Here is a 25,363-nt window from a genome sequence, read left to right on the forward strand (position 1 = left end):
AATACCCTGCCTTAATGCTACCATAAGAGACAGTCTGGAGAAAAATCACACCAGAACTACAAGACTCCCATCACTCAAAAAGCAATCACTACATTAAGACCTCGTAGCATCAAAAAGACAACGTAGCATCAAAAATTATTTTTCTAAAAAGAAAAAGGTTGAAACTAATCTGGAGCCTACTGCAGCTTGTTTGTATGAAGAAATACACAAATGTAATACACTATTAAGACATTCTTACTCAGAGCTAATTCTTGCTAGGTTGATTTACATTCATTCGTTGCTAAAATGAATGAAGTTAAATCAAAAGAGGCATACTTTGAATGTAAACAAAAGTGTCTTGTGATCCAGTTTAATCAATGCAGTCTAACCAATCCACTTTAAAATATAATTCAGATTAAATCTGCAACTATTTGCACTTAGACAAATTCTGGACCACAGGCATTTTGAAGGAAAGGTTTTCTAGCAAGAGTAGATTATACAACCATATGACACACATTTGATGAGAGAATATTCTAAAAGCTTTTGAAAAAGCCCCTCAGTAACTTTGGAAGTGTCCCCCTTTACAGGGTAGAAAGGCAGTCTCATGAATAAAAAAGGACTAGGTAATACAAAAGACAAAAACCCAGCTGCAATGGAAGGCAGTCATCAGATGTCATACAGGGACTTATAGGGGAAAACATGCTGTTCAACAGATTTGCAAGTAACCAAAAGAGGGCTATCTAGTGAGGAGACAGTCAATTTTGCTGTTTGTCAAGGTAATCTAAACTAAAACAGTGCCTGAACAGTTAAAGATACCTTACTATTTTATACTTAAAAGTAGGCAGAAGTGACACAGCTGGCCTTGAAACACTAATAACAAGACTTAAAATAAAATATATATAATTCTACACATACTGATGGACTCTAAACTCTTCCTAGGAAAAAATACCTTGGAATCATGAATATTTTCAGAGAACTGTAGAATTGTTAAGTCAATGTTCTGTGGAAGTCAAAAGGCAGACAGCACCAGGAAAGTGAGATAAATACAAAACAAGTAATATCATTATGACACTGCATAAAATTCCTCATTCACACTCTGACTGCTGGGTGCACTTCCGGTCACCCTACTTCAAAAACCACACAAGTATAAGAAAAGACAAAGAGAAGAGGGAAAGGCTGATTAGAGATACGGAACATGAGGAGAGATTAGAATTTTTAGATTAGTAAGCATGATGCAGACTGCAAATTCAACCTTCTGGTCAGCACCTGAGAAGGTTCATCAGAGCTGCAACAAAATTAACTTGTTCTTATCTTTAAATCCCTCTCCCTAAAGCCTTGGGTTTTGTGGCTGCCAAAGATGAGACTACTCTATTAAGAAAACTTTTGGACTCAACAAGTACCATCCTTCTTTAAATGCCCCTTTCCCACTTGCATATTTTTTAAACTCCACTCTAAAAACTATCCACACAAGTAATTAATCCTACCTCAGAGTTAACATCTAGCATGAACTAGCACTGCCTAGATCTCTGGCCCACAACTCTCCAAGTCATTAATTTGTAAAGTATGCTGACATTATTAACACATTAAGAATCAAATGGCAACATTTCTGATTTCTAAGAATTGAAGTTTAAAGAGATCCTATTATTCTCTTGTTTAGTATCTTCAGAACACCATCAGACATGCATTTCTCAGTTACAACTTTTGAAGTGGGTGGAGGAAAGGAGCTGGTATACAGCTAGATTGAGCTGTACCATGCGCAGAGGTCAAGGTCTCAACAAATACCAGACATAACATAGATCTTATAGATCTTTGCCTGGGCACACTTTAGACAATAGTTTAAGTTATAAATTATAACGATAGCAATGGAAGACAAATAAGCATCCTTTCCAGATACTTAAGAAACAGATAAAGAACAAACTGAAATGGACCTAGTCCAAAACATTCGTGAAAAATCAGAGTCAATGGTCTACAAGAGCTCTGTAATTTTTAATTAGACTTCTTAACATTTCCTATAATCAGTCAGATATATTTAGCTTACTATCCGTCCTATCACTTTCTAAATGGCTTCTGTAGATGAAGAAGATGAAGATAGAATAAAGACAAGACGAAGACAAGAATAAGTACATTTTAGATTGGATGACCTGAAAGAAACATTGCCACAAAAGATTTTTAGGGATCTCATCATTGACAATCACAATCTCAGGCTAACACAGGTAAAATTTATAACAACCTGAATGAAATAAATTCAGGCACCAACCCCAAAATGTTTTCCATTCAGTTTACAAAGATTTTGTTTATTTTAGTGGCTAAGTGTTCACCATTCACCTGGACTAAATCATGACAGAACAATCAAAAAACTTTATTTTAATCTTTTCCATTTAATGTATTAAATTCTGTTCATGCTTTCGGTTGTGTTTTACATAGTATTAAATTAATCTCAACTCTAAAAAACACCAAAGAATTTCTTTGCCCACACTCCCCCACCCTCCAGTTACTTTCAAGTACATTCAAGACCGTATCATTTGGCTACTTCTCTTACAGCCAAATGCAAGAGTCCTTTCATGACAGTTGTGTGCTCTTCCATAAAGGAATAGGGTAGATTCCTTAACTTTCATTGCCAATTTAAAAAGTGAGACCAGAAATACTTTCTCCACCAGATGATGTCAGGAAAATAAAAAAAACTGTGTAAAATATGTGTGTACAATAGTGTGTGTGTATGTATGTACACTGTATGTCAAAGTAATAAAGGTCAGGAATCCTTGCTTTGTGTCTCTACGTCTTGCAGAACACAAAACCCAAGGTAAGTGTGCTATGTCAGCTCACAACCACTATTATCATAGTAAGATCAATGTTTAAAATACACCTGCCGATGTCAGGAATTACAGCACTGCTTTATGAAACGTCAAAATTTCAAACACAGATCCTCAGTAACTATATAACCCAAATAACACCTTCCTAAACATGTAAAAATATGCCTATCCTTTTCAGAAGTAACTGCAGGGGTTTGGCGGGTTGGACTAGATGACCTTTAAAGGTCCCCTCCAACCCAAACAATTCTGTGAAGGAATACATTCATTTTCAAGCAGAACGGGTGCAAGTGATTTCAGGATAGTGACACGGCATTCAAATTATAAATATGAATTTCCTCCAAATTTATTCTTTAATTGAAAGTCCTAAACATACTGAGGAAGAGAAACTTCTAGAAGATATTATTAAAAAATTACAGGGGAAAATGTACAACAAGATGTGCAACAATCATCAAGGAAATCCTAAAGCATCAATATCACTGCTTCTGTCATGGATACCAAACATAATTCAGATTCAGATCTTGGCTTTTAGTTTATTCCTATGACTGTTTTCTGATATTTTGTACAACCTCATTATTGGAGAGCATGAGTACATCAAAGTAGTTCAAGTGCTGCAAATCTTATCCCCCACCCCCCTTGCCCTTATTCAACTTAAAAAAGGATTTTCTTTTCCAAAAAAAATCCCTGTATTTCAAATGTGAAATATTTACTCAGAACTATTTATTGTATAAAATAGCTACAAAAGTCCTTTAAATGTTGAACAGAGTATTTCAAAAATAACTATTTTCTCTCATACAGTATATGGAAATATGATGACAAAATCATTTGGCAAAGTGCCAGAAGATTATATTAAGATTAGGTATAATTCATGAGATATTAATTATCAAACAAAATATTGCAGAAATTTTCTGAAAACACAGATGATTATTAGAAAATAGGTAATACGTATTTGACATGTAATTAGCAGCAACATCTTACAGACCCTTTGGATTCTGGGTATGAGAAATCTAGTAGAATTATATCTTATTTACAACAGTTATGAAGTTTGGTCATCAGCTCTTAGCAGTCAAAAGTTTGTTTAATCTGTCTAGCAAGCATGAACTGAGACCACCACATTTTTTTTTTTTTTTTTTGCCATATTCCAAACTCTGCCAAATTTAGCTGTGGAAAATGGAAGATTCACTGATTTAGAAACTATTTACTCCACCATCACCAATAAATGTTTAATTATATGAAACTGAACACTCCTATTTATAGCATCTAGAGAAAAATAATTATTGACAGATCAGAATCTGTCAACTTTGGGGTATGATGCAACAGTAAGCTAATGATGCTAACAGAAAGCCTTCCACTAAAATTTAGGATAGTCCACTAAATGCTTTATCAATAGCCAGGACTGTGAGAAGAATTTGGGAAGTTAATATTGACATACCTAAACATCAATTTAATCTAAGGATAGATAATAGAGCATATTTTACTGTTAAATGCCACAGAATCTTAAATATCCAGAAGATAATAGTGTAACTTCAAGAACTATTGCAACACACTCAACAGCAGCATGTCCGGTACCATAGAAATGTCAGGTGACTTGCAGGTAGGGAAAGAGATTTAAAATTTTTTAAACTGCACCCCAAATCAGTAAGACAAAAGGCTGAAAATCCTCAAGTTAAGTGCTGCTTTGCCCTTATTTTCATTTCAACTTACCCACTCCGTGTTCTAAACCTGCTATTCATCTTGGCCTAATGGTACTAGCAATACTCAGCATTTCCAGGATCTCATGCAAAATAGCTTCCCAGATTTAAGGCACAAATTGATGCCATCTGATTCCTTCTATTTCCTCTTCCTTAAGATCATGAAAAATTATATTTTATGTCAAAAATAAAAAAATTATGTTACATTTCTCTAATATATCTATTTCCATTTATGGCTCAAATTAAAAGCAGATAGCGTGATTTTTATCACTTAACAATGAAAATAAGACAGTGTGCGCAAATACTCACTGTAATGTTATCCAAGAGTTTGGCCATATGCTTAATAATTTCACCATGGTGTGCTGGCTGGGTTTGCAGCAGTTTCTTAATGACAACAACACTTTCAGCAACTACAATTTCTGTTTAAGACAAAACAAATTATGAATTTTAAAAGCATTTATGCAAAAGAAAAAGCCATAAATAATTGATTGTAAAAGATGTTATCAGCTTTCAAAATATGCTTTGCAGAATTGAATTCTATCTACTTGGTAACAAAGATGTAAACCACTTTACTAAGTAAATACAAGTGCAGCTTCCAGAATCAAGTTAAAAGCAGAAAAAAACCAAAACCAAACAAAAACTGGACAGAGAAATGTTCTAAAAATAAAAATACCATCTTATTACATGCTTTTTAAAAAAACTGCCTTTCAGTAAAGCTGCACTTTGTAGTTTTCACTTTCAAATTGATGAACAGCAGGAAAAACCATCTGCTTTTCATTGAAATTATGCATATTCATAAGTAATTTTCTGTCTGCATTAAAAAGAAAAACATTTAATTTTCAAAAAAATACACAACAATGAAAGTAATAGCTCATCCATAAACAAGACAAATATCTAAACATTTGCACTTTTTCACCTTCTAAACTCTGTCTCTCAGGTCTGTAACCTGAACTCTAGAACACTCAAATGAAGCTTCTAAAAAAGCAAGTTGTTGGAAGATTTATGCTAAAGTCACGCACTGGAGTACTTAAGTACTGTAAAAAGTAACATTCACGGCCTGATCAACTTGTATGAAATGTACAGTTTTTGAAACTAAAAAAACCCACTGGTGCAGAGGTAAGCTTCTAGGCAAGAATAAACTCATGCTGTAAGGAAAGGTGAAGGAAAGTCAAACATAGCCAAAGCCGAAACCAATACAAAGACTACTGTAAGAGTTCAGCATAATTCCAATTTTCATCTATACTACAAAAAGGGAGTAACTATTGCTTCTAAACTATCAATGTTTAAAACAAAGAAAAACCATAACAACTATTCGTTAAACATCACAGAGGTATTCCTACATTTCAAGAATTAATATGGCACATGAACCATTCACTTAAGCAAACTGAAGTTTCCAAAGGACAGTGTGGGGAAGAGAACTCTTTATGGAGAAAGGCTTTTCAAAAGCTCTGAGTATGCATCATTATGCAATAAGCCTCTGAAATGCTTAATTTTTAGCTTGCAGCTTTTTGAGTCATCCCTTATTGGACGTGATCTCTCAGTAATTTTTCTAGACTAATTCCTTGAAGCAAGGTTAACATGTCTACTTCATATACCTCAAGGTCTTGCACAGTCCTACAGATCAATTTAATTAAGATTGTGTTTTGCCAGATATTAAAATAAGATGACAATTCTCAAAATTTTAAAATTACAATCCAGAATATTTAGAGTGGGGGACATTGTAATACAGACGACCTTCATCATTGAGTGTTTCGTTATACTATTTAACATGGAGAATGTTTAAGCAAAATAAAACTGAACAATTCAAACAAATTTGAAGCAATATGGAAGTGACTAGTCTGAATAGGATAATCTCTGAAGACCCTAGAGCATGACAACTTCTCAAAAACCTAAAACATATTCAGTCATACAGTGTTCCATTTTGCCAAATAATGATGTATATGAAAAATTAACAATGTAGTGGACAGTAACTTGTGGAGATCAAATTGCAGGCTTTTTCGTAACTGAGAATTTGGCCAGACTGTAACAGAAACTCAGAAAAAGACCCTAGCAAGACATGTATTCCCAGAAAACATTCAAAAGCTGCATTCTGAAGCACTACACTTGATACCACCGATGTTGAGTCACATTTTCTTCCACTTACATTAACCGATACTTGCAGAAACTAAAAGAAGACTACTGAAGAAGAAACTGAAGACTAATTTATTCACAGTCTGAAATTTGTATAATCACTATTTCTAAAAGCAGCAAAATTGCATCAACTGCTTTTGGAAGGAATATACCAATTCAATCTCATAGGAAGGCTGTACAAGTGATTAAGTGTACCCCCAGCAAGTTTACAGATGACTCCAAGTTGAGTGGTGCCATGGACACATCTGAGGGGCAGGATGCAATTCAGAGGGACCTGGACAAGCTCAAGAAGTGGACCAATGCAAACTTCATGTGAAGCTCATGAAGTTCAACAAGGCCAAGTGCAGGGTCCTGCGCCTCATTCTGGGCAACCCCCACAGGCTGGAAGATGAATGGATCACGAGCAGCCCTGCTGAGAAGAGCTTGGGCGTACTGGTGGGTGAAAAAAATGGACATGAGTCTGCAATGTGGGCTTGCAGCCCAGAAAGCTGACCATATCCTAGGCCACACAAAGAAGTGTGGCCAGCAGGTTGAAGAAGGTTTCTGCCCCTCTACTCCATTCTGGTGAGAAAACACCTGGAGTACAAAGTCCAGCTCTAGAGCTCTCAGTACAAGACAGACTTGGACTTGTTAGTGTGGGCAGGGGAGGGCCATGAAAATGATTAGAGGGATGGAGAACCGCTCCTGTGAGGACAGAGAGATTAGAGGTTGTTCAGCCTGAAGAAGGGAAGACCTCAAGGAAACCTTATTGCAGCCTTTCAACACTTAAAATTAACTTATAAGAAAGGATCTATTGTACACAGACAGGGAAGAGACTTCCTATAATCCCACCTGTCTCTTACATCTTAAGTGACTTTTATGTCATAGTAACGCCATTGGTCAGTGGAAATTATCAAGGCTATTTCTGAAAGGAAATGCATCAGTCAAATGCCAAATGTCATACCAAAGAGCCAAAATAACTCTTCTCTTTGTACTTCCTTCAGCAGACAAGAAAGGAAAATAATTCTCAAGCCTCAACATGGCTTCCAGAAAAAAGGCTCAGTTCAACTTTTGAAATTTTCTTTGCCTATTTTTGAGTGCTTTTTTTAAAGTAAAATTTCCCAAACTCCGGGAAGCTGGGGGCTACAGTAAAAAAAGCAACCATTTAAATCAGAAGCACATACAGAAACTAGAAAGTTCAATGATGAGACACTTGAAGAGCTCTGTGAAGAGTTGTCCCAGCTGGACCTAACTGACTCTTGAAGGGACTTTTCTGTGTAACAATACTCCACCTCTCGGCACCTAAGTGCCAGAATGATTAATGGCACAGCTCCTGTGTCAGATACAGACAAGATATCTTGGCTGTTGGGCTGTATCTGCAGTAAAGGCCTTTCCAGAACAAGAGAGCAGCCCTGAGAAGAACTTGGGGGTGCTGGTGGATGAGAAGGTCAACAGGAGGTGATAATGTGCGCCGGCAGCCCAGAAAGCCAATGGCATCCTGGACTACATCAAGAGAAGCATGGCCAGCAGGTCCAGGGAGGTGATTCTGCCCCTCTACTCCAATCTGGTGAGACCTCCCCTGGAGTACTATGTCCTCAGCACAGGAAGGACATGGACCTGTTGGAACAAAACCAGCGAAGGGCCACGAGGATGATCAGAGGGCTGGAGCACCTCTCCTATGAGGACAGGCTGAGAGAGTTGGGATTGTTCAGCCTGGAGAAGGGAAAGCTCTGGGGAGGCCTTATAATGGCCTTCTAGTCCCTTAAGGGGGCCTACAGGAGAGATGGGGAGGGACTCTATCAGGGAGTGTAGTGATAGGATGAGGGATAACGGTTTTAAACTGAAAGAGTCAAGATACTAGGAAGAAATTCTTTACTCTGAGGGTGGTAAGGCACTGGCACAGGTTGCTCAGAGAAGTTGTGGATGGCCCATCCCTGGAAGTATTCAAGGCCTAGCTGGCTGGGGCTTATTCCCCATAAGAAGAAAACAGTGCAGAGAAAACAGAGCTAACTCTGCTTTCAGGGAACTCAGAACCTTCTGAACTTTGAGCCTAGGTTTTACGCTATGCCAAGGCAGGAGAACTGCTTCCAGGCTTCATACAATCACAGAAGAAGGGCAAACATATTGCTTGCACACTTCAAGAGTGAAAGTTGGAGGAAAGCAAGATTAACCAAGACTGTTAAATCTATTCTCCTACACATGCTAAATCTCTTTTTTTCTTCCTTACCATGCCCAAAACTCTTCTTATGTTCAGTAAGCTGTGACTATCAGTAATTTCCTGCCACCTGAGGAAAGGTACCATGTAAATTATGCTATTCTATTCATTCCTTGAAAGAAGGAATAAAGACACTGCAGCTATGGTAAAGCAATTTGCCAGCTGCCAGGTTTAAAAGATCCTCAATATATCCTTTGCAGTCTTTCAGAACAGTAAGCACAAGAAGATAATTTTATTTGCTAGACAACTACTTAGAAACAGTCAGGAAACTAATCTTGTTGAGTCAGACCTTTGTATATATGTATATGCATATACATGTGTGTATATATGTGGAATTACTTTGAAGAAAATATTAAATTGAGAAGCTATCACAATAGAAAAAAAAAAAGCTTTTTCCTCTTATCTTTGTTTATTCTTAGCAAAAGAAAAAGCAAGAAAAGGGAAAGAAGGATTATTAAGTAACAAACTTAATATCTGAAGTGATAGTTTTATTATGTTATTTAACACAGAAAAAAAATGGGGATTTGTACATGCTGAACGGAGCCTACTGACCTAGAGGAAGATTGCTAGTAGAATTAAGCAGAATCAAGAACAAGCCTTGAAGCCTGTATTTTTAATATGGTCATTGCTGAATATAAGACAAAAAGGTGCATTATGCAGACTTGGCCTTGTAACACAATATGGTAAGATATTTTAAATACAGTTGATAGCCAAAAAAACAAAGGGAAACAAGCCCTGGACCACTAGGAAATTAAAGTTACACATATTTAAAGTACAAAGCTATACACTGAGGCTATCAGAAATTCCTGATACAAGGTGAAGTAGGAGAGAAGGAGGACTCGTAGTTCATAAACCAAGTAAGAGAAAGGTCTGAGTATATCAATGGGTCATGGGATGACTGTGTGCTTTCAAGTGATGGCCCTAATAAAGGCCGCCTTAGAATTACCATGAAAAATATGTCCAGTAGGTATGCAGAGCAGTTAATGTCATTTTTGAAAGCTTAGAGTAGATCTCATCTGTGTTTTCTGAACAATTCTAATTACTCCAGGCCACCCTAAACCACACTTCTCTTACTTCCTGACATTATTATTTTTAACTACTTTTTTCTTTCTTAACTCTATTTCCAAAGTTTAAGTATATTCATGTAGACTGTACATTATATAATAATCTTCTGATTGTCTTATTGGTTACATCTGTGCTATTGGTAACTGGTAAGAATATACAATATTATCAGGGATTGATTTACGGTGCTGCTACACCCTATTTGACTTTATCTGCTTGTTGTTGTGTTCCTTAGTGACTTGAAACTCCATTTCACTATATAAAAATAACAAAAGGCTAGATTATAAAATCTGGGGTCGTTTATCCTAAAACTAGTATGTTTGTTCAGTTAGGCATTGATGCACTAAAAAAAAAAATACATTCCAAGCTTTCAGCACCCTCTACAGGCTAACTGTTTTGATGCAACTAGCCATATAACAGTAAAACTACTGTCATCTGTGATTACCGCAACAGCACTTGAATAATTAGAGCATTTTGAGAAAAAACACGTAAACATATAATCACAGACCACAAGAAATTCATTTCACTAACAAAAGAGAAAATACATACCCAGTGACTATGACAGCCTTCTGAAGTGCTTCAAATTAGAAGAAACACCAGAATCACTATTTTTATCCAGTCATATCAGCTAAATTCTTATAAAAGTGAATTCCCATATATTTTTTAATGCGATCTGCCCTGTGTGGTTCTCATTAAGAAAGGTTTTGGAAAACAAACAGAACATTTAGCTTACCATCCCTGTTGGACAGCAAACACACGAGGCCATTAAGGCATGTGTCAGTCACTTCGGTGATGTTTGTTGCACATCTGCCTATAGCCTGAATTGTAGCTGCAGCAAACTGCTTATCTTGGCTCTTCACGTAAGTCTAAGGAAACAGGATTTTCATTAGTCAATACATAAGTCTTGTCAACCAAAGACTTACCATATCATTCTCCTAAGACAGACATACTGTATAATAAATTTAATCTAGAAAACAACATTGTCCATTAGAAGTTACGCATTTTTCACCTCATTGTCACTTTCAGAAGACTTCTTTTTTTTGCCAGCTTTGGTCACCCATGGCCATGCAAACCTCCGATTTCAAGAAAGCTTGGGACAGGGGGCAATTACCCAAAAACAGCAATTAGTTTGTGTGCAAGGTTGGAGGAGCTGATGAGCTCTCTCTTCAGAGAGGTTTCAGTTCATTTAACCAGGATCATCTGTGAAACTAGGAATAACCTACCTGCCTCAGAACCAGTACCTTTCAGAGAAATCCAGGCAGAGAACTGAAGCAATGAAAATAGATGACATAAGCAAAGAGGAAAGAAAGAAGGACAGACACTGTTTCACAACACAGGCAGAACATCTTGCTGATACGTATGCAGATATTGGAGATAATACTATTTCATCAAATGACTTAAAGAAATGAGGTTTGGCAACAAATGCTAATGGCCATATATTGCTAAAATTAAGACTATCATTTAGTGACTTACAGTGTCAGTCAAGCTGGTAGAATTTGTTTTAAAGAATTTGCAATGAATGAGTTTTTCTCATGAGGTTTTTTTTTTGGTAGCTGGAAGAAGAGTGAGAAACAAAGCATTGAAACTCCTTTCCACATATAAAAAGATCTATTATCCATTATTATATGACATAGTTTCATTTCCATTCCAAGAACATTTTATCCTGGAAAAGCCCTTAAGTTGAAAAATTTAAGACTAAGAATCTAGATGAAATACTCAATAATGGCAATTGGCCAACAGAGAGCATTTCATATAAAAAGAATACACTTTTGCACAAACCTGAAATTCTCGAAGCAGAGTTGATATGTTGGCTTCATTTGCTAAGCTTGTCAAAATTTCAAGCTACAAGAAAAAAAACAGGTATTTTACCAAACGCTAAAATAAAATATTATAAACAGTACCACATATACGTTATACTTTTATTGTATATAAATAAAAGATAATACTACTAAAAATACCACTTAGAATTCAATAGAGTATACCAGATTTCCGTATAAACCGATAACAGCATTGCACTCAGGAGGAATATTCTCCTTGCAAGTACATGCAAGGTTTTCAAAGCAGGACTCTAGGGTTCAGCGATGCATTTTCTACGAGCTGTAGCTTTACTGTTGCATTGCATTTCAAATGGGCTTCATGGCAACATGGTTTCTGGCAACACAGTTTCCAATGTTACACAACAGGCCTTAGCATTTAAGAACCATGTGACATTGTAAGAAGAAATAAGAAAATCACAACTGCAGCTGGGGAGAAATAAAATGTCCATTACATTCAGATGAACAGCAATAAAAGACCTTCAAACTTAGGAAAGAAACAGTTGCATCTATGAGACTCCTCAGACCTTAATCAACATCAACAACATCAGAACCTGGAAGGCCTCTTCTTTGTTTCTGGTGAGCAACAGGATGATATACAACACTGGGCAAATACTGTTAAGATGCTATGCTTCCAGGAAAAAAATGAGACTATTTTACAGCATCAGAAGGCTTTCAATGGAATCCCACAAATACCTTTATTGCCTTTTGCTTTCAACATATTCATATATGAACTACAAAAGTAATGAGGAGACAAGCAATAAGGTTTTCAGCTGTTTGCTACAGCTTTCAGAGAAACGAAGGCAAGGGCTGACTACAAAAAGCTGCACAAAAACTTCAAGTATTAGGTGACTGGTTAATAAAATTGCCAAAAAAAATAAACAGAGATAAATATAAACTTATGTTCATAACTGGGTAAAAAATTTAACTTTAGAAAAAATGATCTGATTACTACTAATTCTAAGTAAGAATTTGTGGTAAAATAGGCAACTCCAAGAAAATATAAGCTCAATGCTAAGCACTGATCAAAAAGCAAACTCATTGGGAAAGAAACAGAGAACAAAACAGAAAATTAAATAGTGCAGTAGATGAATTCCAGGGTGCTCCTGCATCTTAAATACTGCCTTAGGTCTCTCTCTCCTATCTTAGAGCTGATAGGATGGAACTACAGGAGTAGGGTGTGAAGAAAAGCACAAGATATTTTTATGTCTATAACAGTGTAGGTTGTCCTCAATTTTTCAGTCACCAAGAACGAACTGAGACAATGAAAGGAAAAAACACAATGTCTACTTCTCTACCTCTTAACCACTGTATTATCAATTAATATGGGAAATTGATCAATTTTCAATTATTTCAGGAGCGACTTTCCTGGCTAACACTAAGTCTTACCAGTATTCCTAACAGTTTTCATAATAGTTAAATGTGAAGAAGATCTTTTTGCCTCCAACTGCCTCAAATTTATTTAGATTTCATGTTGGATTAATAAAAATATAAGGGGTCGGGCACAACCACTGTGGACGGCACCACTCTGCACAAGAAATGAGTGCCCAATATGGATGTAAAATGAAAATAAAGAAAAAATAATGTTTCTTTAAGAAACTCATACCTTCCAGTCCTAAACACAAGTGCCTATGATAATTTAAAGCAAAACACGAGAAGAGGCACATCATAGTAGACAATTTTTAAGCTATTGTTTTGTCAAGGATTTCACATCCGTTAAAGAGTAAGAATAGAGAAAACAAGAAGATGACAGCCTAAAACATGCATTGAGATGTGACCTTGAGGAAAGCCTAAAGTACTTCTCATGTCGAATGCCAACTTCAAAGGGAATTTGGGACTCCTGCACTGTCTCATTTTGTTCAGGGGAAAATATTTAAACTCTTTTTCAAGCACAGTATCAAAGACCGTGATTTCATTTCTCTTCAAGAAGATTCTACTTCCCATGAAAACAGCCAGTCTTTAAATGTTTGAATGGCTGGTTAGATAAAAATAGTAATACCCTGTCTTGCTGAAAGGTATCAAAACCCAAAGTAGAAAACATTGCCCATCTGCCATCTACAGCATGGTAACAAGAGAACTTTCAAGTAGCCTGACAAGCCTGAGGGACACTTGTGGACTTAGTTAACTAAAAGCCACAACCCTTCACTTCTTAGTGAAAACAAGGAACAGCACAGAATGATGTGTGTTGTATCAGTGCAAGAAAATTCTACTGTCCGGTTGCAAACAGAGTTGTCCAGCAGTATACAGATGAATTTGCTTTTAAACTCACCTTCAGTGTTTTGATCATTGTTGGGTCAGTTGATCTAACATAGAAACTCTTCAGATAAGGTTCAAACATGCCCTGAAAAGCAGAACATACTTAAGAAGTTCACCTGTGTTTCATATAAAATGTGATTTAGAATATTCTAAAGAGGGTATACCTTTCTCTGAATTGACATAGTGGCAATATTTTGCAGAACAATATACTGCACCTCCCTAGAATATGAAAAGAAAAACAAGAGTTATTCTGCAAAATTACAGATAAATAGGATACTGCAACATGGCAAAGAAAGTCCGATTATAATTGAATCCAAAGTTCATTATACATTTCACTTATCACAAACATAGAAGGAAAAAGCTAATTGCCAACTGCAACAAGTTCATCATCTGCTTCACAGGAAGATGCATGATGAAACCAGGCTCTCATTCTTAAAAATTTCAATATGAAAAAAAAATAAATCAGTGACACCAGTGCAATGGTGCAATGCTTCTTTCAGGCCTTGGGTCTTTTTTTAAACCAAAACTTTGTTTACAACATGGTCATTCTGGCATTTCCAGAAATAGCTCACAAACACCTTACATTTTGTCCAGCATCTTGAAACTAAAATACTTCAGGATGACACAGGTAAGACCAAAAACTCAAGGGCTGCAAGCCATTTGAGAACAAAAACACAAGTGTGAAAATGACTGCATTAGTTACAAGAACAGCTAATCCTTGCACAACTAGCAAGAATTGCTATAACATTTTTTGTCTTAAATAGGGCCAGGATCTCCTGTGACTTAGGAGCATACACTGTCAGGCATATGCAGCTATCGAAAAGCAGCATTTTAACATAATAGACTTGGTCACGATACAGACTACAGAATAATGTAATATTCTAAATACAAAAATATTAAGCATGTTTGGAGGATATTCTCAGCATTAATGTATTAATTTAAAAGCCTCAGCGGGAGTGAGCGAAAAAGAAACCTGGGTACTAGTCTAAAGCTTTTAAACTACAGAGTTTCTGCCACCATTTGCTTAAAAACTAAGTAATAATTTACACATTTTTTTCCTGAACCGTGAGTGCTCAAATTCTTTCATGATGCAAATCACATCCTAATAGAGAAATCATCACATCCATTACCTCCTCCTATTTAAAACTGTCTAATAGCCCTGTGGTAATTACAGCTGTTGCTTACAAAGAAAAGTAATAATAGAGAAGTACTTAATATCTTTTAAGCCTATTTTTATGTAATTCTTACATAGGTACATGGAAATAGTCAGCTGCACATGATGAACCAAGACCGGCAATTGCTATGAAATGCTCTTCCAGGTACTCTCACCCTAACTAGATTATAGTGTGTTTGACATTAATTTAAAGGCCACAGGCACATAACTTCAAGGGCAAACAGTAAAAGCTTATTTCAAAGTGGCTCTAATAGCAAAAGTGTTTCACACAGACTAGTAACAGAGAACAGACAAGCCATTCGACATAGAAAAGTCATAAGACTAGTGCCATTTTAGGCACTAGCTGAGGTACAGGAAACATGTGACTTTTCTTTTGGTGAAACTGAATATAAATGAGCAATAAGCAACATGCAAAGTAATCCTTTCAACCTGTGAGTACGAATTTACTTCTAGACATTACCTGTACATATGCTCTTTATTTAAAGAGAATGGGAAGCATATTGTACTATAAAACCAAGCAAAAATAACAGGGACTCATTTTTATCTGAAATAAAAGCACGAATATCGTACCAAGCCAAATTTTGCTTCTTTACTAACTTTTAAACAATAGAAACATTAGCCATGGGTGAGCTGCAAAAGTTAACAGAGAAAGAGCTCTACGGTGATTGGGCTCACAAAAGTTAAAGACTATCTAAGATGAGCAATCTTGTCAGACAACGGAAGTGATTTTTTTAATAAGCTTTTTGTCTGTTTGATGTGACCAACTTTAACAAAGAAATCATTTTAATAGTGAAGGTCTAACCAAAACCACCATGTTTAGTTAGAAAGATACGCTGAAAACATCTTAATGCTGTGCGTCCCAACACCCCTTCAAGGCTTTTCATACAAATACATGGAAGTTCAAAATCTAAAAACTGAGGGGAAAAAAAAACTGGTTTTGTGCAGCAAATATTAGCATAATATTCCAAAACTATCAAACACAAAGAAAAAAGTGTATTATCAATCTTATGAAACATGTGGCCAGAGAGACCCTTCATAGGAAAGTAGACAAGGTTACACTGAAGATCATAACCTCACAATTAGGTGTCCTGAATGAAATACAAATTTATTCTTTAAAAGCAGTGCAAAGATTAAGGAAACAGGGGATTCAGCAGCATCAAGGGGTACTTTAACAAATCTGTTCCTTAGTTTCTCTGTAACAAGAAGGCTTTAATATTAAGTGCAGAAAAAGAAAATACACATCTGAAGACTTCCTTAGTGCCTAGCAAGACAGTAGGGAATTCCAATATAATTGAATTTCAAATAATTAAACAAAATAAATCAAGAAACTAAGCAAACTAGTCAGGACTGCCTCTATTTGTACACTAACTAGGCAGCCATGATTCTTCTCAGAATTAAAGTCGTAATTACAAATGAAATACAATATTGAACGATCACTGGATGTGATCCTGAAAGTGACAGAATTGCTTTTAATGATCTTCATTTGTTGAATTTAAAAAAAAATGGTATTACAGGACAATTTAAGAAAAAAAAAACACTTCTAAAAGTACAATAGTAATATTCTTATAATTACAGCTAAAAAAGCATGTATGCAAAAGTCTCACAAAAAAGTAGATAGAACAATGTAAAGTATGGATTTAATTACCTATTACTACGGAGTAAACGCACCAATGACTTCGAAACAATACCAGCTTCGGATTTTGGTGCCAAATGCCAGTAAAGCTGTGCAACTGCCATTACCACCTAAAAGAAGAACATTCAGAACAGCACGTTAACTTCAAATTGTCATATGTATCTATCACATTTGCTTCAGACCTGCAGAACTACCTACACACTCTTCAGAAAGCAAAGTACATACCCACATTTTTCAAAATCAACAGACTGGGGGAAAAACATCAGACAAAAATATTTGTAATTCTAAAACAAAAGTTAATTAAGTATCTCTCAATTCTCTCAGTATTTTTTGTATACTATACTATAGAGAGACAGAGGAAAAGGGATAAAGAGATAAAAAATGTAGGCAGTACAAACTGTAAACATAATTATATCATCCTTAACAAGTCAGTATTACCACCATCAGCTGTACAAATTAATGAGGAAATACTGTTTAAAACTTCTGCAAATTTTGTGCTATTATTTCTATTAAATGCAGGTTTAGTGTTACCTATTACTTAGTTTCCACTTAAAATCTTTCATCTCATTATTAAAAAAATAATTCAAAAAAGCAGAAGACTGAAATATAATCAACTTAATAATGATACTTTTTTTTTCTTTTCAAGTCTTCTTGTAAGTAAAAACCAAATGATGAATTTTATGCTAATGAACAAATCACGCCACAGCCTTTACTACAATACTGTCATGGCCAACTTTCTGTTCAAAACAAAACAAATCATAGAAAGGAGACTCAAAGTAAAGCCATCATCATGACACTTGACTTGGTATCTGAAATCTTAGTACCAATGAAATAGAAATTATTATTAAACAATGAAAAGTTATTTAAAACATCAGAAAAGTGGAAATAACTAGGAGATTTTTAGCAATATACTCTAGGTAACTTTTATTACTAACAAGAATCTAAGGTCAGAGAGAAAGCAATTAATTTATTTACTGGTAAATTCTGTGAATGATCCAAAAATTGGTGTAATAGCAATTCAAAGAAGCACAGTTTCACTTCACAAACTTCCCTTAAACATCTCACTTAACGTTAATATCAGAAAGTTAAAGATCATAAATGTGAGAATCAATACCATATTTAACAGACATGAAGAAAATTACTTATGGGATGTCGCAGATAAGCAACTGAACTTGCTCTCAGTATAATGCGACAGCAGACATTTAACATACTTGCTCTTTGTAAGAGATGAGGAAGTACCGTACAGACATTGAACGGTGATTGTAGCAAAAGGCTATGCTCTAATAGAATTATTTTTGTAAAACTGTATTCAATCTATTTCCAAATTTTGATGGCAGATTATAAGTGGTTTTGAAAAAAGTTAGACATTAGTCGGAATCTAGAAATATATTCCAGGGGAGAAACAAAAACCTGATCTGTTTAGCTTATCAAGAACAGGTTGGGAAGTGACTTAATCATGGTGCAGTAATTGTTTTTGCACGGACATGAATATTCATTATCACTGGAAGTCTTTTCCCAAAGACATCTAGAATTGATTAACAGGACAAACAGAGGTTATAAATAAAGTTCTGCCACATAAGTAATGTTACAATGATTCACCATCAGCACAGCTTTTTCCTGTTCTTGTGTACATCTTAAAATCTCAAAGAAACATTGCAGAGCATATTACACTCATGATGTCATATCCATCCTGGAACCCTACACAGGCACTAAGAACCTGCCTTGGATTGACAAAAAAGTTAAGCATAAGTTAAGCATAACCAAAAGTCTACTTTTAAAATGTGAGACTCAAAGGAAAGCACAACCTAATGAATCAATAACAACTATGATTTCCTTTGTGAACCTCTACCACCAAAACTCATAATTTGAGCCATCCTAGTTGCTGAGAACTTAATCATTAAAAGCTAGCTATAGCATAGTCACCACATGCTATAGAAGTTGGATTCAAGTGTTCTTGCATTTTCTCTAATATTTTGTTTGGTCTTAATATTCAATTCAGGTGTTTTACTTAGAAGCTAAGTTAATTTCAAAAAAGAAAGAACCACCATACTTCTGTAAGTTACTAGAGAGTATTATCAACACTTTTTAAAGAAGTGCAGATTTTATTTTTCAATCTTTTAAATTCTCTAGAAGCATAGATACTAGTTTAACATTTTAATCAAAAAAGAATTTGTCATACAGCAGCATTACGGCTTTGGAGCAGGGGCTTTGTATTTCGTAACAGCAGCCTGTGATCAGGGTCCATAGTGTAGGTGTTTTTCATTTTCCGATCCTTTTCTTTCTGTTCTTCATCAGATTCATAGAAATTATTTTCACTATATTCTTCAACCACCACATCATCCTACCGAAAGACAAAGTGACAAAAACATATACAAAATACTTGAATCAACCAGTTTTAGTTGCTAAGGACATAACATACAACACCACAACTTCATGTAAAATTTAGGTATTTTTTAAAAAATAGTCATTGGCTCCTCTACCCCAGTGTGCTCAAAGCAGCAAATGTCCTGACATGAAAAACAGCTTAATAATATATGCAATATTTTCCTTAGAAATAAGGTGAACTGATAAATGAAATATATTTATTAATATTCTATAAAGTAGAACAGGTGTGAATATTGGTCTTTTTTCGGACTTTATATTGCTGTGATCCAAAAATGACATTTCTGAAAACAGTCAGTTTTGCCCTCTTGCTTGAAAATTTAATGCAAATAATGTGCATTCTTCCCTCTCCAGCAATATATAAATTATTTGGAAAAATAGCAAATCTCAAACGAAAGTACAGGTTTTCTTTCCTTAAGAAATTACATGAGAAAAAAGATGTGTTTCCCAGGCCATGTATCCTGAGCCTGGCTTTCTCTGATGAATTAAAAATCCTTGAGGTATTTAAATAAAGTTATGAATTATCAGCATAACATCACTTCAAAAAAAACCCCAACAAAACACCAACACAATGAAACAATTCATTAAAGTTTGATATTTTAGTAAATTAGGCCTTTCTTTTACTCCAGAGGGCTAAATAAAAGAACAGAAAGGAATATATCTGATTACATAAACATAGTAAATTAAAAGACATCTTAAGATTTCTGATGTGGATCAAAAAATTGATAAAGAATAAACTGTTTCATTATGCTTACATTAAATTAGTATTAATAAGTCCACAAATTTAGAGAAACACAAGACAAAGATCATTACTGTGGCTAGCTGGAGCTACTCATGTTACAATAGGCTGGCTGGCACCAAACACTAACCATACCAATAGCTCTGCTTTTCTTTCTCTCAAGTCTCTTTCAACAATTTTATGGAATACTTAACTCTACATAATGGTTTTAAGAGGATTATTTAAGTCATATAGCCAATTGCTGATTTTTAAGAGACAATTACTTTGGAGACAAATATGTCTTTTTAATTCTAGCTGGCAGTAGCAATATAATCAAAAATGAATGGAAGAATAGCCTGACATGAAAACACAGATTTATCTAATAGGTCTTCAGAAAACTAGGCATGGGTAACTTCAAACCTTTGCTGCATGACTTGGTCAAGACTCACATGTAGTAAAAGAGCCCATAAACATGTTGTCAGTAGAGGCAGAAGGATGTGGGGGGGGAAGAAGTGACAGTAAAACAAAGTTGTCATTTTATTGATTTTGGAAGGACACTAAAAACAAAACTTCTCTTCACATTTCTTTTCATTTTTATTACTTGATGCCAACAGTGCACTCAGTGTTCTATAGAATCCCCAGCAAGCTCTTAGATATCTTATGCAACAGCAACCAAAGTTACTTAGTTTGTTTACTTCTGTGTCTATACATCCTTGTGGCAGTCACCCCTCTAAACAAAAAACTCAGGATGCTAAACCAAGAGTACGGGTAACCAAATTCCTCCCCATGTCTACAGGACAGGCAACTTGAAAGCAAAAATCCTGGTCCCAGTGCATCTCAACCCTGCAGTGAAGAAGCTTCCTCTAACAGAAGGAGGATAATGCAACCTCCATTGATTCAGTCTTCAGTATCCCTGCCTTGACTGCAAATAGGCACTCGTATCAGTACTATTGAACTCAACAGGAATACAAAGTTGGAAATTGTATTTAACTCATTTATCACTGTTGTAAAGAAACAGCTTGAGCTCTCACATTTCTGACTTTTTTTTTAAAAAGAATTGTTCGTTACGAACATACTTGGAACAGTGTTCCAAATAATTATAAAGCAACGTATGCCTCTTATGAAAACATTTTTAATTTAAATCCCATTAGATTCTTTATACTGAATCACTTTCTTCATATCCCCACAGCACAAGTATTAATGTGGTCTTTTCTCATAGTCATGTATTTTATTGCTATCTTAGAATATTCCTCTTCTCCCAATCTGTTGAGAACTGGTATGAAATAATTATGTTCCATACAAAGGATGATGATGACACACAGGGAAATCACTTTAATGAATTGAAATTCATTAAAATCAAGCTGATGAAGTCCAAATTAGTCAGAATTTGTAGTCACAAGGACCTTACCGAGACAAAGAGAATATGCAAGATTTGCACTTTACCATGGAAAGGAAATCAAAGTATTACGTAAAAGAGCCAGGAGACTGAAAGATAAAAACCTGCAAGTGGCTTGGTGTGCAAAAATTGTTTCAAATTCTATTAATCATCCCAGACATGGAGAGCAGTTACCAGGAAATGTGAAAACATTCAATCACTCTCAACTCCTTAAGCCTCAATCTGAAGTGCTGACTACACTCACTGCCAAAAAGAGACACTGTACATTCAGAATCATAGAATCATATAGGTTGGAGAAAATCCTTAAGATCATCAAATCCAATCGTTTATCTAACACTGCAATGTCCTCCACCAAACCATGGCCCTAAGAAGCACTTCTACAAATACTTCCAGGAACAGAGACTCATCCACTTCTCTGGGTAGCTGTCCCAATACTTGACAACCCTGTCAGTGAAGACATCTTTCCTAATATTCGATCTAAACCTCCCATAGCACAACTTGAGGCTACTTGCTCTTGTCCCATAGCTGGACCCCCACCTCGCTACAACCTTCTTTCAGGTAGCTGTGGAGAGCAATATGGTCTCCTCTCAGTCTCCTTTTCTCCAGGCTAAACAACCCCAGTTCCCTCAGCTTCTCCTCATAAGACTTATCATCTAGACCCTTCACCAGCTTCATTGCCCTTCTCTGGACACAGTCCAGCACCTCATTGTCTTTGTTGTAGTGAGGGACCAAAAACTGAACATGATATTTGAGGTGCGGCCTCACCAGTCATGAGTACAGGGGGACAATCACTTGCCTAGTCCTGCTATCACTATTTCTGATACATGCCAGGATGCTATTAGCCTTCTTGGCCACGTGGGCACACTGCTGTCTCATATTCAGCAGGCTGTCAACCATCACCCCCAGGTCCACTTCCTCTGTGCAGCTCTCCAGCCACTCTTTCCCAAGCCTAAAGCACTGCATGGGGTTGTAGCGATCCAAGGGCAGGACCTGGCACTCAGCCTTTTTAATCTCATACCATTGGCCTCAGCCCCTCAATCCAGCCTGTCCACATCCTGCTGTAGAGCCTTCCTACCCTCAAGTAAATCAACACTCCCACCCAACTTGGTGTCATCTGCAACCTTACTGAAGGTGCACTGAATGCCCTCATCCAAATCATTGATAGAAATATTAAACAGAACTGGCCCCAATACTGAGCCCTAGGGAATACCACTTGTGACTGGGCACCAACTGGGTTTAACTCCATTCACTAGAACTCTTTGAGCCTAGCCACCCAGCCAGTTTTCACTCAAAGCACACATCCATCCAGGCCATGAACAGCCAGTTTCTACAAGAGAACACTGTGAGAAATAGTGTAAAAGACTTTAGTAAAGTCCAGGTAAACAAAATCCACAGCCTTACCCTCATCCACTGAGTGAGTCATCTCACCTTCATAAACCCATGCCGACTGGGCCCAATCATCTGGTTGTCCTGTACATGCAATGTGATGGCACTCAAGATGTGCAGTATTCTCTGGCACCGAGGACAGACTGACAGGCCTATAGTTTCCTAGATCCTCCTTCTGTCCCTTCTTGTGGATGCGTGCCACATTTGCTAACTTTCAGTCAACTGCGACCTCCCGAGTAAGTCAGGACTGCTGTTAAATGGTGGAAGGTGGCTTCATGAGCACTTCTGCCAGCTCCCTCAGCACATTTGGGTGGATCCCATAAATACACACAAGTTTATCAGGCTGTAAGTGGTATAGCAGGTCACTAACCATTTCCCTTGGATTATTGGAGCTTCATTGTTGTCCTCATCCCTGTCTTCCAGCTCAGGGGGGTTGGGCATCCTGAAACCAACTGGTCTCACCATTAAAGACTCGGGTCACAAAGGCATTAAGTGCTTCAGCCTTTTCCTCAGTCTTTGTCACTATGTTTCACCCTTATGCAATAAGGAATGGAGATTCTGTTAAATAGTTCGGGGCCAAGGCAGAAAGCCTGAAACTGAACCCTTCAACCTGACTGAGACACAATTTACAGCCAAGAATTCAGACCACCAAGCCGAAACCTTGTCTTAAGAGATCTAGATGACTTACTCTCTTTGTACTGCAAGTATTGAAGCTTGTACAAAAGGAAGAGACTGGGAACGACTAATAATTCTCCTCTGAAGAGGCACAGAACTAGCTTCAAAATGGCAAGCACAACTGAAGCCTCTTGGTATTGTAACAAAGTGGGAAAGCCTTGTGCAGAGATCTAAGTAAGATTCCACACCCAGCAACAGTGCCAGTGGTATCCAACTATTCTTCCAGCAGCCAGAACAGCATGCCCCTTATACTAGGTCTACATATCAAATTGCAACCAAGAAAGAAAGTGTGAATAGGCTATAATAGAGAAAGTAGGACTGCTAACACTAATAATTTTACAGCCAGCATGGGACTGGAAATAAGACTCTTGCACTTGGGAAATGAAAGTCTTCCTGTTTTAACTATCAATGTTGAATCAACAACTGTCAGCTTCCACAGACAATTTCCTGCACAATTATACTCCAATCCTCAGTATCTATATTGCACCTATATAAGCTGTGAGAGGTGCTTCATTCCTTGAAGAAATGACAGATATTGGTGGCATTTTTTTTACTATCCCAGATTTCTAATTAGAGCTCAAACTGATAATAACTACTACATATTAGCAACTCTATCAGAAAAAATCCCAGCACTCTGATTCTTTGTGACAGTGGAGAGACAGCACGAGAGTTCCAGGAGTAGATTCAAATATTCCCATGCTTTCACTTATCCTTTCAATCACTTTAGATGCAGTTTCACAGTTAATTTAAGACTAATCATACCATTAAAAGTTTGTAATTAGTTTGTTCATTTGTTTTTAAAAAGCATGTTTTATTTTCACCAGGATCAGTAAAATGATCTGGCTCACTTTGTGATCACAGGATCACTAGAACTGCTGATTTTTCAAAAGCAGGTGTTAAAGGGAGACAGACAAAACAGAGACATTCCCTTTCAGTGGCAGTCTTTAGTTAAACTGCATTAAGTGCACTTAACAGTTTGCAGTAGCACATGATTTAATTGTGCAGTTAATAGCTCTTTTAAATGGCAAAATAACTAAAAAGTTTAGAACCCTGGCAGAAAGAAGTGATTAAAAACAGAGAGACCACAAGCATTCCAAGCTCGGAATTGCAAATGGACTCTGTGATTTCCCCATCTTTTGCGATTTATTCAATCCAGTAGAGAAGTGAGTATTTTAGAGTCAAAGAACACGCGTAATTCTTTTTTATGTTATTCCAGACATACAGTTTAGGGACATCTTCATAAAGTATTAAGAGCTTAAATGAAGAAACTGCCAGATAACAAGTTCCATTAGCCTATTTTTAAAGTCACTAAGCAAATGAACTAACCATTTAACTGAGATCTTGCTCGAAATTACATTTAATATGGCATTAAGGTTGAGAATGTGTCTTCCATTTAGGGTAAAGCCCATTATGTGAATGTGACAAGTACCTCCAAACAGAGCTTCACACATCCACAAACTCAGAGTTAAATTTCACTGAAATCGAAAGTTTGAACATATACTATTTGCCCACTCTACCAGCCTTAACTCCATCTTATATTGAAAAGTCATTGAAATATTTGTATTCCTAGATTGGGTATAACTGATTTTAAAGCTACAGACTTCAGTTGCTCTCCTCAGATCCATAAGGAAATACACTGGCCAGCAGGCTAAGGGAGGTCATCCTGCCCCTCTACTCTGCCCGGTAAGGCCCCATCTGGAGTACTGTGTCCAGTTCTGGCTCCCCAGTTCAAGAAGGACAGGGAACTGCTGGAGAGGGTACAGCAGAGGGCTACAAAGATGATTAGGAGCCTAGAACATCTGTCTTGTGAGGAAAGGCTGGGCGACTTGTGTATTTTTAGTCTGGAAAAGAGAAGACTGAGGAGGGATGTAATCAATGGTTATAAATACCTAAAGGGTGGGTGCCAGGAGGATGGGGCCAGCCTTTTTTCAGTGGTGCCCAGTGACAGGACAAGAGGTAACGGGCACAAACTTGAACATACGAAGTTTCATCTAAATATGAGGAGGAACTTCTCTTTGAGGGTGGCAGAGCACTGGAACGGGCTGCCCAGAGAGATGGTGGAGTCT

General features: G+C 36.6%; 1 protein-coding gene across 2 annotated transcripts in view; it reads right to left on the reverse strand.

Annotated features, from left to right (window-relative positions):
* Window positions 1-25,363, reverse strand: part of AP3B1 (adaptor-related protein complex 3, beta 1 subunit) — a 157,618-nt gene that overhangs the window by 81,657 nt on the left and 50,598 nt on the right. For both annotated transcript variants that reach the window (XM_014965043.1, XM_014965044.1), the window contains 7 exons: window positions 18,920-19,081; window positions 16,753-16,850; window positions 14,098-14,152; window positions 13,947-14,018; window positions 11,643-11,705; window positions 10,597-10,729; window positions 4,787-4,896 (listed from right to left, as the gene is read on the reverse strand). In XM_014965043.1, coding sequence (XP_014820529.1) covers window positions 4,787-4,896; window positions 10,597-10,729; window positions 11,643-11,705; window positions 13,947-14,018; window positions 14,098-14,152; window positions 16,753-16,850; window positions 18,920-19,081 — 693 coding nt within the window. The remainder of the gene's footprint in view (window positions 1-4,786; window positions 4,897-10,596; window positions 10,730-11,642; window positions 11,706-13,946; window positions 14,019-14,097; window positions 14,153-16,752; window positions 16,851-18,919; window positions 19,082-25,363) is intronic.

Source organism: Calidris pugnax, unplaced genomic scaffold (genome assembly GCF_001431845.1).
Source record: "Calidris pugnax isolate Ruff unplaced genomic scaffold, ASM143184v1 scaffold273, whole genome shotgun sequence".
NCBI classification, from domain to species: Eukaryota; Metazoa; Chordata; class Aves; order Charadriiformes; family Scolopacidae; genus Calidris; species Calidris pugnax.